Consider the following 14,299-nt stretch of genomic DNA (forward strand, 5'->3'; position numbering starts at 1 on the left):
CTGCAATGACTGGGAGCCAATGGCAGGAACGGCAGCCCAATGCCTAACACAGGCATCGAGGCTTGCCTCCTACAAAAGCCTGTGAGACCCAGCTCCCTGGGTTTCACAGACAGTCTGTCAGTGTATTACACTTGTAATACACTGACAGTCAATGCATTACAATATGCACAGTGGGACAAAAATAAAAAGTTTTAAATAAAAAGTGTTTTTCATAATAAAAAACTAAAAGTATCAAGTAAAAAAACAAACCACCCTTTCCAATAATAAAGACATATAAAAGTATAAAAAATAGAAAAAAAGAAAGAAAAACAAACAGACATATTAGGTATCACTGCGTACGTAATGACTGGCTCTATAAAAATATAACATGATCAACCCCATCAGGTGAACGCTGTAAAAAAAATAAAAACTGTGCCAAAACAGACATTTTTTGTCACCTTGCCTCACAAAAAGCCTAATACCAAGCAATCAAAAATTCATATGTACCCCAAAATGGTATTAATCAAACCGTCGCCTTATCCTGAAAAAAATGAGCCCCTACATAATCGCCTGAAAAATAAAAAAAATATGGCTTTCAGAAAATAGAGACACAAAAACATGATTGTGTAAAACTGAAATAAATTAAAAAATGTAGACATAATAGGTATTGCTGCATCCGTAATGGTCTGCTCTATAAAAATATCACATGATCTATACCCTCAGGTGCATTTTGTAAAAAAAAAAAAAAAGTACCGAAACCCACATGGCCCAAAAAAATGTAATATTGAACGATCAAAGGATCATATATACCCAAAAATAGTACCAATAAAAACAATCTACTCTTCCTGCAAAAAATGAGCCCTTAGACAAGATGATCGGCTGGAAAAAAAAAAATGGCTTTCAGAAAATGGAGACACAATTTATTTATTTTTTTCAAAAATGCTTTATTATATTTATTATGTAAAACTGAAAAAAAAAATTTAAATAGACATATTTGGTATTGTCATGTCTGGTATTGTCACGACCTGCTCTATAAAAAAAAACAAAAAACATATGATCTATCCTGTCAGGTGAATATCGGAAAAAAACTAAAAATAAAAACTGTGCCAGAACAGCCATTTTTGCTTACCTTGCCTTACAAAAAGAGTACTATTAAGCCATCAAAAATCATATGTACCCCAAAATAGTACCAATAAAACTGTTTCCTTATACTGTAGTTGTCAAAATGGGGTCATTTTTGGGAGTTTCCAATCAGGGGGTCTTCAAATGCGACATGGCAACTTAAAATTATCCCCACTGAAATCTGCCCTTCGAAAACCATATGGTGCTCTTTCCCTTCCCAAAATGACAGCTAAAGTCCAAGCAACAGAGGAGAAATCACTGCTAGAAATCGAGTCGGGAATAATCTCAGGTAAAACCTGTTTTTACTTTCACTTTCAGCTGCATTCACAGTATGCCGATTTCTATCAGTGATATATTCCCCTGTACTGAACAGATTGCTGCCATTGTCTGAAAGCCTGGAATTACAGCTTTTAAACAAGACCAGTTGCATGTTTCTAGCTGCTACCATTCAGGAGATAGCAGCATCTAAAGCAGCCCTCCCCCCTCCAGTTAGCTATTTTTCCCACTGCTGGAGCTGGACTGGAGCAAAACAGTTAGGTGGTTAAAGGGTTTCTGTCATCAGAAAAATCGTTATGTAGCAGGCTGACATTAGCGATGTGCTAATGTCAGCAGAACATAACTGTATGACTTATATCTCTCTTCCTGCCGCCGTTCGCGCTAAATAATGACTTTTATAATATGCAAATGAGCCTCTAGGTGCTAGTGGGGCGTTGCTGCAGCACCTAGAGGCTCCGTCCTCTCACCCTTTGGTACGCCCTTGTAAAGGTGATTGACATCCTCGGACTCCTACGTGCCCCGCAAATCCCGCGCCTACGCCGTCCATTTTAGTATTAGGCGCAGGCGCAGTGAGTGAAGGATGCTCACCTGTGCCGTCCATTTTAGTATTAGGCGCAGGCGCAGTGAGTGAAGGACGCTCGCCTGCTGCCGTCCTTCACTCACTGCGCCTGCCCCGTCTATTTGCGGGGCATAGAGGAGGCCGAGGATGTCAATCACCTTTACAAGGCCGTGCCAAACGGTGAGAGGACGGAGCCTCTAGGTCCTGCAGCAACGCCCCACTAGCACCTAGAGGCTCATTTGCATATTATAAAAGTCATTATTTAGCGCGAACGGCGGCAGGCAGGGAGATATAAGTCATACAGTTATGTTCTGCTGACATTAGCACATCGCTAATGTCAGCCAGCTACATAACGATTTTTCTGATGACAGAAACCCTTTAAGGTGAAAAGTGTCTTGGTACTGCATGGGTTCAGAGCTTTGTATTTGTACTGTATGTATTTTAAATGATAGAGAAAAAGACAGGCACTCACCATCTGGAACCAATTGAAAATATACAGGAATACTTTATTAGACTTGATACGAATATTTAAAAACCGATAAAATACCTAAAACTAGCGCTGACTATAATTGTCTATAATACATCAAGGTGGTACTATCAGATTGGAGTGTAAACCTCATTACCTCACAAACAGTGCATACATAAATTGGTGTGATTAATACATATACTGAAATACAAATTAATAGGAATAAATAAAAGATATAAATGAAAAAAAGGTGTGTACAAAGGAGTGTCTCTTGATTCCACCGACAATTCCAGGAATTATATAATAGAAGAATAAATTATAAACAAATGTCCCAAATATAGGAATCTTGTGCAAATGTGTTACCCCGTGTGGTCACTCAGGGTTAGTGGACAAGGTTAAAGTTAGTATAAATCTTGAGCAAAAGTCAATTGCAGATGTAATATCCCGTGTTTTCATTCAGGGTTAGTGAAAAAAGGTTAGAGTTGGTGTATAAATCTTGAGCATAAGTCAATTGTTACTTGTACCCACCTGATAGGAGTTACAATTGATGGGTAGAATAGCAAAATAGTTGTTATGCTGAACGTATTGGTATCGAACGTCTCTACTCACAAGAGACTCTTGTGTTTTTCGGCTGGAGTCGGGGTGTCCCACCCGCTACACAGCCACTCACCCGTCCTGGTGTGTCTGCGCCGGCACTGTGTTTTTGCGTCTGGTAGTTTCGTGTAGCTGTCCTCGCTACACAAATGGCGTCTCACGTGATTTGGGGTCGCTCACGTGATGACACGATAAGTCACGTGTTACTTCCTATTTGCGAGATACTGATTTTCTGTTGTACTTGCAACTGAGTATTATTCGGATTGTCAAAAGGGTCCCATCCAATACCGCCAGACGCGTTTCGAGGTGTACCACCTCCTCCTCAGTGGCCATGAATAGGACCCGGGTCTTTCTTGCTTTTATATGCCCATGTTCTGGATTTGCCATAAAATGTGGGATGGATTGGTTATAAAATGTGGGATGGATTAATTTTTAAATAATTGCTATACAGAGTAATAATTGGTATCTTGTATTCCCATTAATAATCTTTCTTTGCCATATATTTAAGAAGTAAAAAGCATTTTAAAGAAAAAACTATAAAAGGCATTATAAAATATTATAAAATATTTTTGATGCGTTTTTTTTTTAGTAGGATACGTTTTTTTGCTATTGTTTGCTAAATAGTCTGAAAAGTATTCTAGATGGAAAAGAATTTGTTATTGAAACCCTCATCCTTGTTTAATCTATAAATGCTGTAGATGCCAAAATAGTAAAATTACACAATTCCGTAAAAAAAACTGTGAAAATATGCTCCACTAATAACTCTTACTCATGTGAAATAAGAGAATTCCTATCTTGCAACTCCACAAATGTAATATACGTACATAATAGAATGCCCATGCAAGAAACAATATGTGGGAAGAACTAAAAGGACCTTGAAAAAAAGAGTATCAGAGCACATTACTAATATTAGAAAAGGATTTGAAAAACACGCATTATCCCTTCATTTCAAACAACACCATAATAAAGACCCAAGTGGAATGATATTCACAGCTTTTGAGAAAGTAGAAATACAGTGGAGAGGTGGAAATCATATTTCAAAAATGTCAAGACAGGAGTCTAGACGTGTCTATGACTTTGAAACTTTAATGCCTGGAGGCCTCAACTCTTTTGAGATCTTCGGTTTTCTGTAAACATTGGGTGTGAGTCTTTCACTGATGGGACATCGTGTGTCTGGCTGATTTCTTGGCACCACGATTTCCCCTCGGAGTAAGACCTACAACCCTTTACTACATACGAATATTACATATGTAAAGCATATATGAAAATTGTAGTAATATCCATCAAAACAGATTGCATTAGAGCCTCAAGAAAACTATTTATACAAGTTAGAACAAGAGTGTTTATCCATCAACATAGCAATGCTTTTTACCTTGAAAGATTTTAAGAAAAAAGAAAAATGGGATTAAACAAGGATGAGGGTTTCAATAACAAATTATTTTCCATCTAGAATACTTTTTAGACTAGCAAACAAGAGCAAAAAAACGCATCATACTGAAAAAAAACTGCATCAAAAACGCATGCAATATTTTATAATGTATTTTATACTTTTTTCTTTAAAATGCTTCTTACTTCTTAAATATTTGGCAAAGAAAGATTATTAATGGGAATACAAGATACCAATTATTACTCTGTATAGCAATTATTTAATAATTAATCCATCCCACATTTTATAACCAATGCATCCCACATTTTATGGCAAATCAAGAACATGGGCATATAAAAGCAGGAAAGACCCGGGTCCTATTCATGGCCACTGAGGAGGTGGTACACCTCAAAACGCGTCTGGCGGTATTGGATGGGACCCTTTTGATAATTCTACGTGCCCATTTCACCTATCCTTAAAATCGGAAACTGTGTAATTTACGAACAATCCGAATAATACTCCGTTGCAAGTACAACAGAAAATCGGCATCTCGCAAATAGGGAGTAACACGTGACTTATCGTGTCATCACGTGAGCGACCCCAAATCACGCGAGACGCCGTTTGTGTAGCGAGGCCAGCTACACGAAACTACCAGACGGAAAAACACAGTGCCGGCGCAGACACACCAGGACGGGTGAGTGGCTGTTTAGCGGGTGGGACGCCCCCGACTCCAGCCGAAAAACACAAGAGTCTCTTGTGAGTAGAGACGTTCGATACCAATACATTCAGCATAACAACTATTTTGCTATTATACCCATCAATTGTAACTCCTATCAGGTGGGTACAAGTAACAATTGACTTATGCTCAAGATTTATACACCAACTCTAACCTTTTTTCACTAACCCTGAATGAAAACACGGGATATTACATCTGCAATTGACTTTTGCTCAAGATTTATACTAACTTTAACCTTGTCCACTAACCCTGAGTGACCACACGGTGTAACACATTTACACAAGATTCCTATATCTGGGACATTTGTTTATAATTTATTCTTCTATTATATAATTCCTGGAATTGTCGGTGGAATCAAGAGACACTCCTTTGTACACACCTTTTTTTCATTTATATCTTTTATTTATTCCTATAAGGCTACTTTCACACTAGCGTTGTTTTAATCCGGCGTTCAATTCCGACACCGGAACTGCCCGCCGGATCCGGAAAAACGTGTGAAAACGGATTACATTTGAATCCTGATCAGGATTTTGATCACAATGAAAAAATGCATTGGAAAAAACGGATCCGCCATTTATGGACTTTAACTTTTTTTTCACATTTTTCGGGTTTAACATGCAAAAGCCGGATCCGTTTTGACTGAACACACAGTGCCAGATCCGGCGTTAATGCAAGTCAATGGAAAAAAGGCCTGATCCGGCGTTCAGTCAAAGTGTTCAGGCTTTTTGGCCGGAGGTAAAAATACTGCATGCTACGTTTTTCTGAAAAGCCTGATCAGTCAAAAAGACTGAACTGGAGACATCCTGATGCATCCTGAAGGACTGACTCTCCATTCAGAATGCATGGGGATAAAACTGATCAGTTCTTTTCCGGATTTGAGCCCCTAGGACGGAACTCGGCGCCGGAAAAGAAAAACGCTAGTGTGAAAGTAGCCTTAATTTGTATTTCAGTATATGTACTAATCACACCAATTTATGTATGCACTGTTTGTGAGGTAATGAGGTTTACACTCCAATCTGATAGTACCACCTTGATCTATTATAGACAATTATAGTCAGCGCTAGTTTTAGGTATTTTATCTGTTTTTAAATATTCGTATCAAGTCTAATAAAGTATTCCTGTATATTTTCAATTGGTTCCAGATGGTGAGTGCCTGTCTTTTTCTCTATCGTCTATAATCATTATTTTTGTGACGGGGTGAGTCACACAATAAAGAGCACCCTCACCAAGTTTGAAAAAGAGGGAGAGCCACTACAAATTGTATTTACATACTGTATGTATTTTATTTGTTTTCAAATTGACTCTTGATGGGAACCGTTTGGTGTTTTCTATGAACTACAGTTGTGTGTCTATGCAAAATGATAGGTAGAAAAGTCATGCTGAGCGGAGCGGGCACCAAAGGGCCTTGTGTCTGCTGTTTCATACAGCAAGCAACTGCGGCAATGTCCGTGACTGGCGGTAATGCCGATTGCAGCCTCTCTCCTCCTGTGTGACAGAAGATTACTGTTTAGGCCTCTTGCACATGGCCGTTCTGTGCCCGTGGCCGTATTGCGGCCTGCATATGGTGGGTCCGCAATACACTGGCACTGGCCCATGTGCACTCCTCATAACAGATGCGGACCCATTCGCTTGAATGGGTCCGCAATCACAGAGATACGGAACGGAAGCACGGATCGGAACCCCACGGAATCACTACAGAGTGCTTCCGTGGCAAATCCCCAATGCACGGAGCGGACCCACAACGGCCGTGTACATGAGGCCTTAGTAATTTCTATTGTCCCCTTGTCTGTAGCAGGGCTCCATAGAAATATAGTAAAATCCTCATAGACTCTAATGCTAATGCATTGGAGTCTATGAGAAAAGCAATCCAATGATTGCTTGATATAGTTCCCTATGGGAACTATAAAGAAAAGTGTAAAAATAAAATGTTTTTATAAATAAAAAAAATAAAAAAATTCTAATCACCCCGTTTCCCCAAATTGAAAAAACAAAATAAAAAAAACCAGATAAATATATATTTTTTAAAATACGCATCATAGGTATCCCGGCATGCAAAAACGAAAACGGAAAAACTGAAAAAAGGTCATAACGGCTGATTCCTCATTTTTCGGTCGCTTCTCCTCCCGCAAATTTTTTTTATAAAAAGTAATCGAAAAGTCGTACACACCCCAAAATGGTATCAGTGAAAAGTAAAGATCGCCCCTCAAAAAATGAGTCCTCACACAGCTTCATACCTATAACTGCAAAACAGCCAGAATATGGAGACTAAAATAAAAAAAATAAAAATTTTCATGGTTTTTAATTTTTTTTCAGTAAAAAAAAACTTAATAAAAAATATACACGGTTTGTTCATTTTCGATAAAATACAACAGCATTCGTTTAGAAAAGATACAGCCAGTTGTATTATTATAACGGAAGCGTTTTCCTGTGGTTTTAAAGATCCCATGCCAGATCTCAAAACCGGACAGCAAAAGCGCAGATGTGAAAGTAGCCTTAAAGGGGTTGTCGGAGTTATTTTTTTGTTCTTTGTATGTTTCTAACTAGGCAAATGAAAGGACTTTACAATGCACTTACTCTCCAGTTGCTGCTTTCTCAGATTTCACTGAGGGTCACATGACCTGTGATGTCAGCCTCTCTCCCTGCTCTGATGATGTTTCATGCACAAGCCTGAGAGAGCAGATATGAGCCTGTACACGTGAACTCACTGTGCTGGCCACGCCCCCTGCACTGCCGGCTGCTGCTTATTGCTCTCTCCCTGGATTCTTGAGGGAAAACATTGACCCCTTCAGCCGCACAGACCCAGGGCTAAAGGCTTTACTGAGTAGCTGCAGGCAGTGAGGAGACAAATGCTGGGCACAGGAGCTGAGAGAAGAGTTCTGCAGAGCATTGCACAAGAAAAGGTGGGGGGAAGATCCTGTGTGTATCAGCAGTGTCCTTGTACAGCTGGGACTTGTAGTCCTATAAAGAAAACATGCTTCTGAGTCTCCCAGCAGGCAGACATGTCACTCAGGGCAGCACTTATATTCACTCCCTTAGCAGTGTCATTATACAGCTGGGACTTGTAGTCCTACACATACAACATGCTGCAGAGTCTCCCAGCAGGCAGACATGTCACTCAGGGCAGCACTTGTATTCACTCCCTTAGCAGTGTCATTATACAGCTGGGACTTGTAGTCCTACAAATACAACATGCTGCTGAGTCTCCCAGCAGGCAGACATGTCACTCAGGGCAGCACTTCTATTCACTCCCTTTGCAGAGCAGGGGGAGGGGCAGAGATTGTTGTTATTGCAGATAAACAAAGGGCCAGAAGAGAACCAGGGAAATTAGGAAATATATATTTTTTTGCCTAAAACTTGCTTAGCTTAGTTATATATTGCTGCCCATCAGATTTACAGTGCTGTATATATTTTTTTCATAACTTGGACAACCCCTTTAAATAACCACTGGCCCTATGTTACTGCTATGTGTCGGGTTGCCATGAAAACCCAACACGCAGAGGAGACAGAGGCTCTGAAGCCAGGAGAGGAGCATGGCCGGGCTCAGACCTGGATCTGGGACAACTGAGTAACAATCCTCTCTTGTGCGACCTGCAAGGATAGTCATAATCACAGTAGTACCGTAAATCTTCTCACATGCTAAAAATTGGCTGATATAATTGAAGGTGTTAGGTTGAAGGCATTGTTACATGTGCTATTTTCATACCGTTTTTGAAGCCAAAGCATAGTGTGGATTAAAATAAGGACAAGTAGAATCTTTCCGATATCCTTCCTTGCCGTGTGTGTACAGATGTTGTGTTTGTGCCACGCGGTACCAGGGTGTGAAATTGCACACATCATGGGTTTGCAAAACTGAATAATCGCTGACATCTTCACATTTAAACACGTCTTTCTGATTACATGGTGAGTGGGGATGGGGGTAGGATCGGCTATTTATGTGAATGGCTGAGCTAACCATCTGTCCTCATTAACCCCATCAGTCTGAGCTGCTGTTGGTCTACAGGAACAATTCTGTGTATGAATTACCTGCATATCCAGTTAAATAAGTGTAAATCTCAGCATGTGAGGCTGATAACTGACATCTGTATGGAAATATATATGTATGTCAGAATGCACTACTTACATTATAGGATCATGTTACTTGCTGTGGCTTCTCTGGAAATGAAGAGGTGTGCAGTCTTCACAGTTAGAAACAGAGATGGGAGGGTGAATGCTAGCGTCCTCCAATCAAACGTGTGCAGAGCCTGATACGTCATGCAGCTACGCATCAAGCATGATAGAGTTCTGTGTGTATTTACTATAGGAAACAGCTTTGCATTCTGCTTTTGCTTTTAAGAAGCCTGTTTATGCAATAGCCGAGTTTGGGGTGGCCCTAAAGGTAAGCTGGGTCCTCTGGACATTGTTGAGCAGTCAACATGTGTTGCCGCTTTCCAGAAGGGATGGTATGGTCTGGTGCACCCCACCGGCAAATACAGTACATTGAAAAAATATTCATATCCCTGAACATTTTTTCACGTTACAACTAGAGATGAGCGAATTTCTCAAAAATTCGATACAGCCGATTCACCAAATATTCCGAAAAAATTTGGTACGATCCGAATTTATTTGTGGCGAATTGCATACAAAAACGGCTATTTCCTGGCTGCAGAGAGCCTTTAAAGTGGTGTAGAACACTGTGCCTTGCAGTAACAAGCATAGGGAGTCTGCTGTAGTAGTGAAACAATACTGTGAGTCAGTATGACATGCAGATGACAGGCGTCACACTTAGAATCACTGCACGCTTCACTTATTTGGGCAGTCACAGGGCCAAAACTGACCAAATAACTCAAGTATGAACTCAGCCTTACAGGTCAATGTTAGCACCAGATATAAAGAACCGTGCAGAGGCCCAAGCAGTGTCGGACTGGCATACTTAGGTCCCACCAGTGTAACTGATTCTGGGGGCCCACATTAAGGCTACATTCACACGTCAGTATTTTTCTATATCCCGATTTTCGGTCCGTTTTTTGCGGATCCGTTGTTCCTCAAAATGTTTCCGTATGTCATCCGTTTTTTGCGGATCCGCAAAAAACGGAAACATGTATAAATTTCAATAAGCAAATAAAGTTGTTTGGATTTCTTTGAAAAAAAAATAAAAAATAATTTAAAAATGTAATTTCCAGGAACGGAATCAGCATAAAACGGATGACATACGTAATGACATCCGAATGTCTTCCGTTTTTTGCGGATCCATTGACTTTGTATTGTACCAGGATCCGAATTTTGCGGAAAAGAATAGGACATGTTTTATATTTAAACGGACATGCGGAACGGAACAACGGAAACGGACAGCACACATTGTGCTGTCCGATTTTTTCCAGGACCCATTGAAAATGAATGGGTCCAGATCTGGTCCAGATCTGTTCCGCAAAAAACGAAACAGATCAGGAAAGAAAAAACGGACGTGTGAATGGACCCTAAGGCTCCTGCACACTACCTTTTTTTCCCCATGTCCGTACCGTTCACTTCACTTCAATGGGATCGCAAAAAAATTTAATAAAAATGACTGTGTGCATTCTGTGTCTGTATGTTCGCATGGCCGTTCTGCAAAATGATAGAACATGTCCTATTATTGTCGGCATTACAGACAAGGATAGGACTGTTCTATTAGAGGCCGGCTGTTCTGTTTCGCATAATGTGGAATGCACACACCCGGTATCCATGTTTTGCGGATCCGCAATTTGCAGACTGCAAAGCATCCAACGGTCATGTTCATGAGCACTTACAGTGATAACAGAGATATTAAAGATGAAGTATGATGGCAGACATTCACAGCAAAATGCACAAACATACATGTGGCAGAATTTACACATATATGGATATCCTGCACTTAAGTCAGTCAGAAAGAAGACACATGCAGCGCACACCAATCACTCATTGGACAGATGTGGCACACAAGACACTTATACATGGCTCACATGCCACTGATGCATATGTCACATACTGCACATACACCACTGATACATAGATCATATATAGCACTAACCAATCACACATAGGAAACACGCAATGCACACACCAAGACATTTATGCCTAACCCTATTAGGTGTAGCACACTTAACGGGGTTGTCTCACTTCAGCAATTGGCATTTATCATGTAGAGAAAGTTAATACAAGGCACTTACTACAATGTATTGGGATTGTCCATATTGCGTCCTTTCCATCACATTATACACAGCACGTATCCGTGGTTTTGACCACTCTGCAATCCAGCAGCGGTGGCCGTGCTTGCACACTATGGGGAAAGGTGTTGGCCTATTCGCACTTCCAGCCTTTCCCTATAGTGTGTAAGCACGGTGACCACTGCTGGATTACACGGTGGTAATAACCACGGATACAAGCTGTGTATAATGTGATGGACAGGAGGCAATATGGAGTATCACAATACATTAGTAAGTGCCTTGTATTAACTGCATGATAAATGCCATTTACTGAAGTGAGACAAACCCTTCAACCCCTTTAAAGGGAATCTGTCACCTGGTTTGAGCATATTAAAGTGTTACTACTGCCATGTACAATAAAATACCTTCTTTCTTGCTGTAGTCTTCATTTTTTGTTTCATGGTTTCATTAGCGATAAAATACACTTTCGGAAGCAAGTGCGGATGCAATGCGTTTTTCACTGATGGTTGCTAAGAGATGTTGTTTGTAAACCTTTAGTTTTAAAGCTATGGAGGCGGCCATGTCCCTAGCCATACGGATTGATAGACGCCTGAGGGAGAGGTGCAAGGTTCCCCTCAACCAGGATGCACTATTGTGTGGGGAAGCTGTTCCTCCTGTCCCTCGGGGCACAGTGACAGTTGAACCAGTGCCTGAGGATGAACCTATGCAGTTAGGTCAGGTCTCTTCTTGCCCTGGTAATATGAACTCTAGAGGTCAGAGAAGATTCTGTTTCTTCTGTGGTAAAGAAGGACATTTCATTAATGTGTGTCCTTTTAGGAAGCCTCAAAGTAAAAAAAAAAAAAAGGTGTTCTTCCCAGTAAAACGAGTTCCATTACCCTTGGTAGCGTGAATGGGGAGTCAGAAAAGGTATATTTGTATTCTACCTGCAGTACCCGATTTCTCCTGCCTGCCATGGTGGCGCTAGACTCTGAAAATATTGAGATAGAAGTATTTGTGGACAGTGGTACAGGGGTTAACCTTGTTGATTATCAATTTGTTCAGAGTCATGGTTTTATAACAAGCGCATTAAGCAAAGGGATATCAGCATTTGCTATTGATTCCACTCCTCTCTTGCAAAAGTATCTAACTCATATTGTGCAGGATATTCATTTGAGGGTGGGTGATTCTCATGTTGAGTCCATTTCTTGTTATGTTCTGAAAGGTTTGCCTACTCCTTTGGTACTGGGTTTACCATGGTTGATCAAACATAACCCTAACTGAGATCGGCAAACTAGACAAATCAGAAATTGGAGTGAATTTTGTATGGACAACTATCTCGGCGTATCTATTTCTGTGGTTTCCAGTAAGGTGTTACCTTTGTTTCTTTCTAATTTTGCTGACGTTTTTTCTGAGGGTGAAGATCAGGAGTTGCCCCCTCACCGAGAGTATGATTGTCCAATCAATCTTATTCCCGGAGCTAAATTGCCAAAATCTCGGCTATATAATCTTTCCCAACCCGAAAGAGTAGCTATGCGGGAGTATATTGCCGAGAGTTTGACAAAAGGGCATATTAGGCCATCTAAGTCACCTATGGGAGCTGGCTTCTTTTTTGTTAAAAAAAAAAGACGGGACCCTTAGACCATGTCTAGATTTCCTGGGAACTGAATCTCATTACTGTCTGGGATCCTTATCCTCTTCCCTTGATCCTGGATTTATTTGATCAGATTGTCGGAGCCAAGGTGTTTTCTAAGTTGGATTTGAGAGGAGCTTATAATCTGATAAGAATCAGGGAAGGGGATAAATGGAAGATGGCCTTCAATACCCCTGAGGGCCACTTCGAGAGCCTGGTCATGCCCTTTGGTTTGACTAATGCCCCGGCAGTCTTCCAGCACTTTATCAATGACATTTTTCATCATTTGGTGAGGAGTTTGGTTGTTATTTACCTCGATGACATACTAATTTACTCACCGGATATGGAGACTTATCACGATCATTTAGGACAAGTATTATCGATCCTTCGGGAGAATAAATTGTATGCTAAGTTGGAGAAATGTGTGTTTGCTGTCCAGGAGCTGCAGTTTCTGGGTTACTTACTTTCTGCCTCAGGTTTTCGCATGGATCCTGAAAAGGTCTGTGCGGTACTGGAATGGGATCGGCCGGAGAAACAGAAAGCTCTGATGCGGTTTTTGGGTTTTACTAATTACTACAGAAAATGTATTGGAGTGGAATGTATTATTCCACTATTGTCAAGCCTTTGACTGATATGACTAGGAATGGTGTGGACTTCTCAGTCTGGTCGGAAGAAGCATTACAGGCTTTTTCTGCTATAAAGGAATGTTTTGCTTCCACTCCCATTCTGATGCAACCCGAGGTGTCTTAACCCTTCATTGTGGAGGTTGACGCGTCAGAAGTGGGAGTCGGAGCAGTTTTGTCGCAGGGTCCCTCTCCTAGCAAAGGGCGCCCGTGTGCTTTTTTTCTCAAAGAAACTTTCTGCTGCCGAAAGAAATTATGTTGTTGGGAATAGAGAGTTGCTGGCCATTAAATTGGCCTTTGAGGAATGGCAACATTGGCTAAAAGGAGCGATTTATCAGATTACGGTAATTACTGACCATAAGAATCTGGCTTACCTGCAATCAGCAAAGCGTCTGAACCCTAGGCAGGCCAGATGGTCAGTGTTTTTTACCATTTAATTTTGTGGTCACCTATCTCCCTGGGGTCACAAACGTCAAAGCGGATGCTTTGTCACGTAGCTTTCCTGGGGGGGGGGGGGATTCGGAGGATCCCGCTCCGATTTTGGCTGATGGGGTGGTTGTATCCGCTCTTTATCCCGAATTGGAGGTGGAAGTGTTGGGGGCTCAAGGTGAGGCACCTGATTCCTGTCCTTCAGGGAAGTTGTTTGTTCCTTCTGAACTTCGACACAAGGTGTTTAAGGAACATCATGATACTGTCCTTGCGGGACACTCTGGGATTAGATCCATGGTGGATCTTATTTCCCGGAGATTCTGGTGGCCAGGTTTGCGTAAATGTGTTGAGGGCTATGTAGCAGCTTGTGAGACCTGTGCAC

The 14,299-nt window shown here is 41.0% G+C and overlaps 1 protein-coding gene across 2 annotated transcripts in view; it reads right to left on the reverse strand.

Annotated features, from left to right (window-relative positions):
* DDO (D-aspartate oxidase) overlaps nt 1-9,279 on the reverse strand; it is a 60,657-nt gene extending 51,378 nt beyond the window's left edge. The window contains exon 1 of one of the 2 annotated variants that reach the window (XM_040428874.1): nt 9,219-9,279. In XM_040428874.1, coding sequence (XP_040284808.1) covers nt 9,219-9,220 — 2 coding nt within the window. In that variant the 5' untranslated portion in view covers nt 9,221-9,279. Of the gene's footprint in view, nt 1-3,011; nt 3,037-9,218 lie in introns of those variants that run through there. The other variant, XM_040428876.1, reaches the window with a different exon arrangement.
* Between the last annotated feature and the right edge of the window lie 5,020 nt (nt 9,280-14,299).

This window comes from Bufo bufo, chromosome 4 (genome assembly GCF_905171765.1).
Source record: "Bufo bufo chromosome 4, aBufBuf1.1, whole genome shotgun sequence".
In the NCBI taxonomy this organism is placed as follows: domain Eukaryota; kingdom Metazoa; phylum Chordata; class Amphibia; order Anura; family Bufonidae; genus Bufo; species Bufo bufo.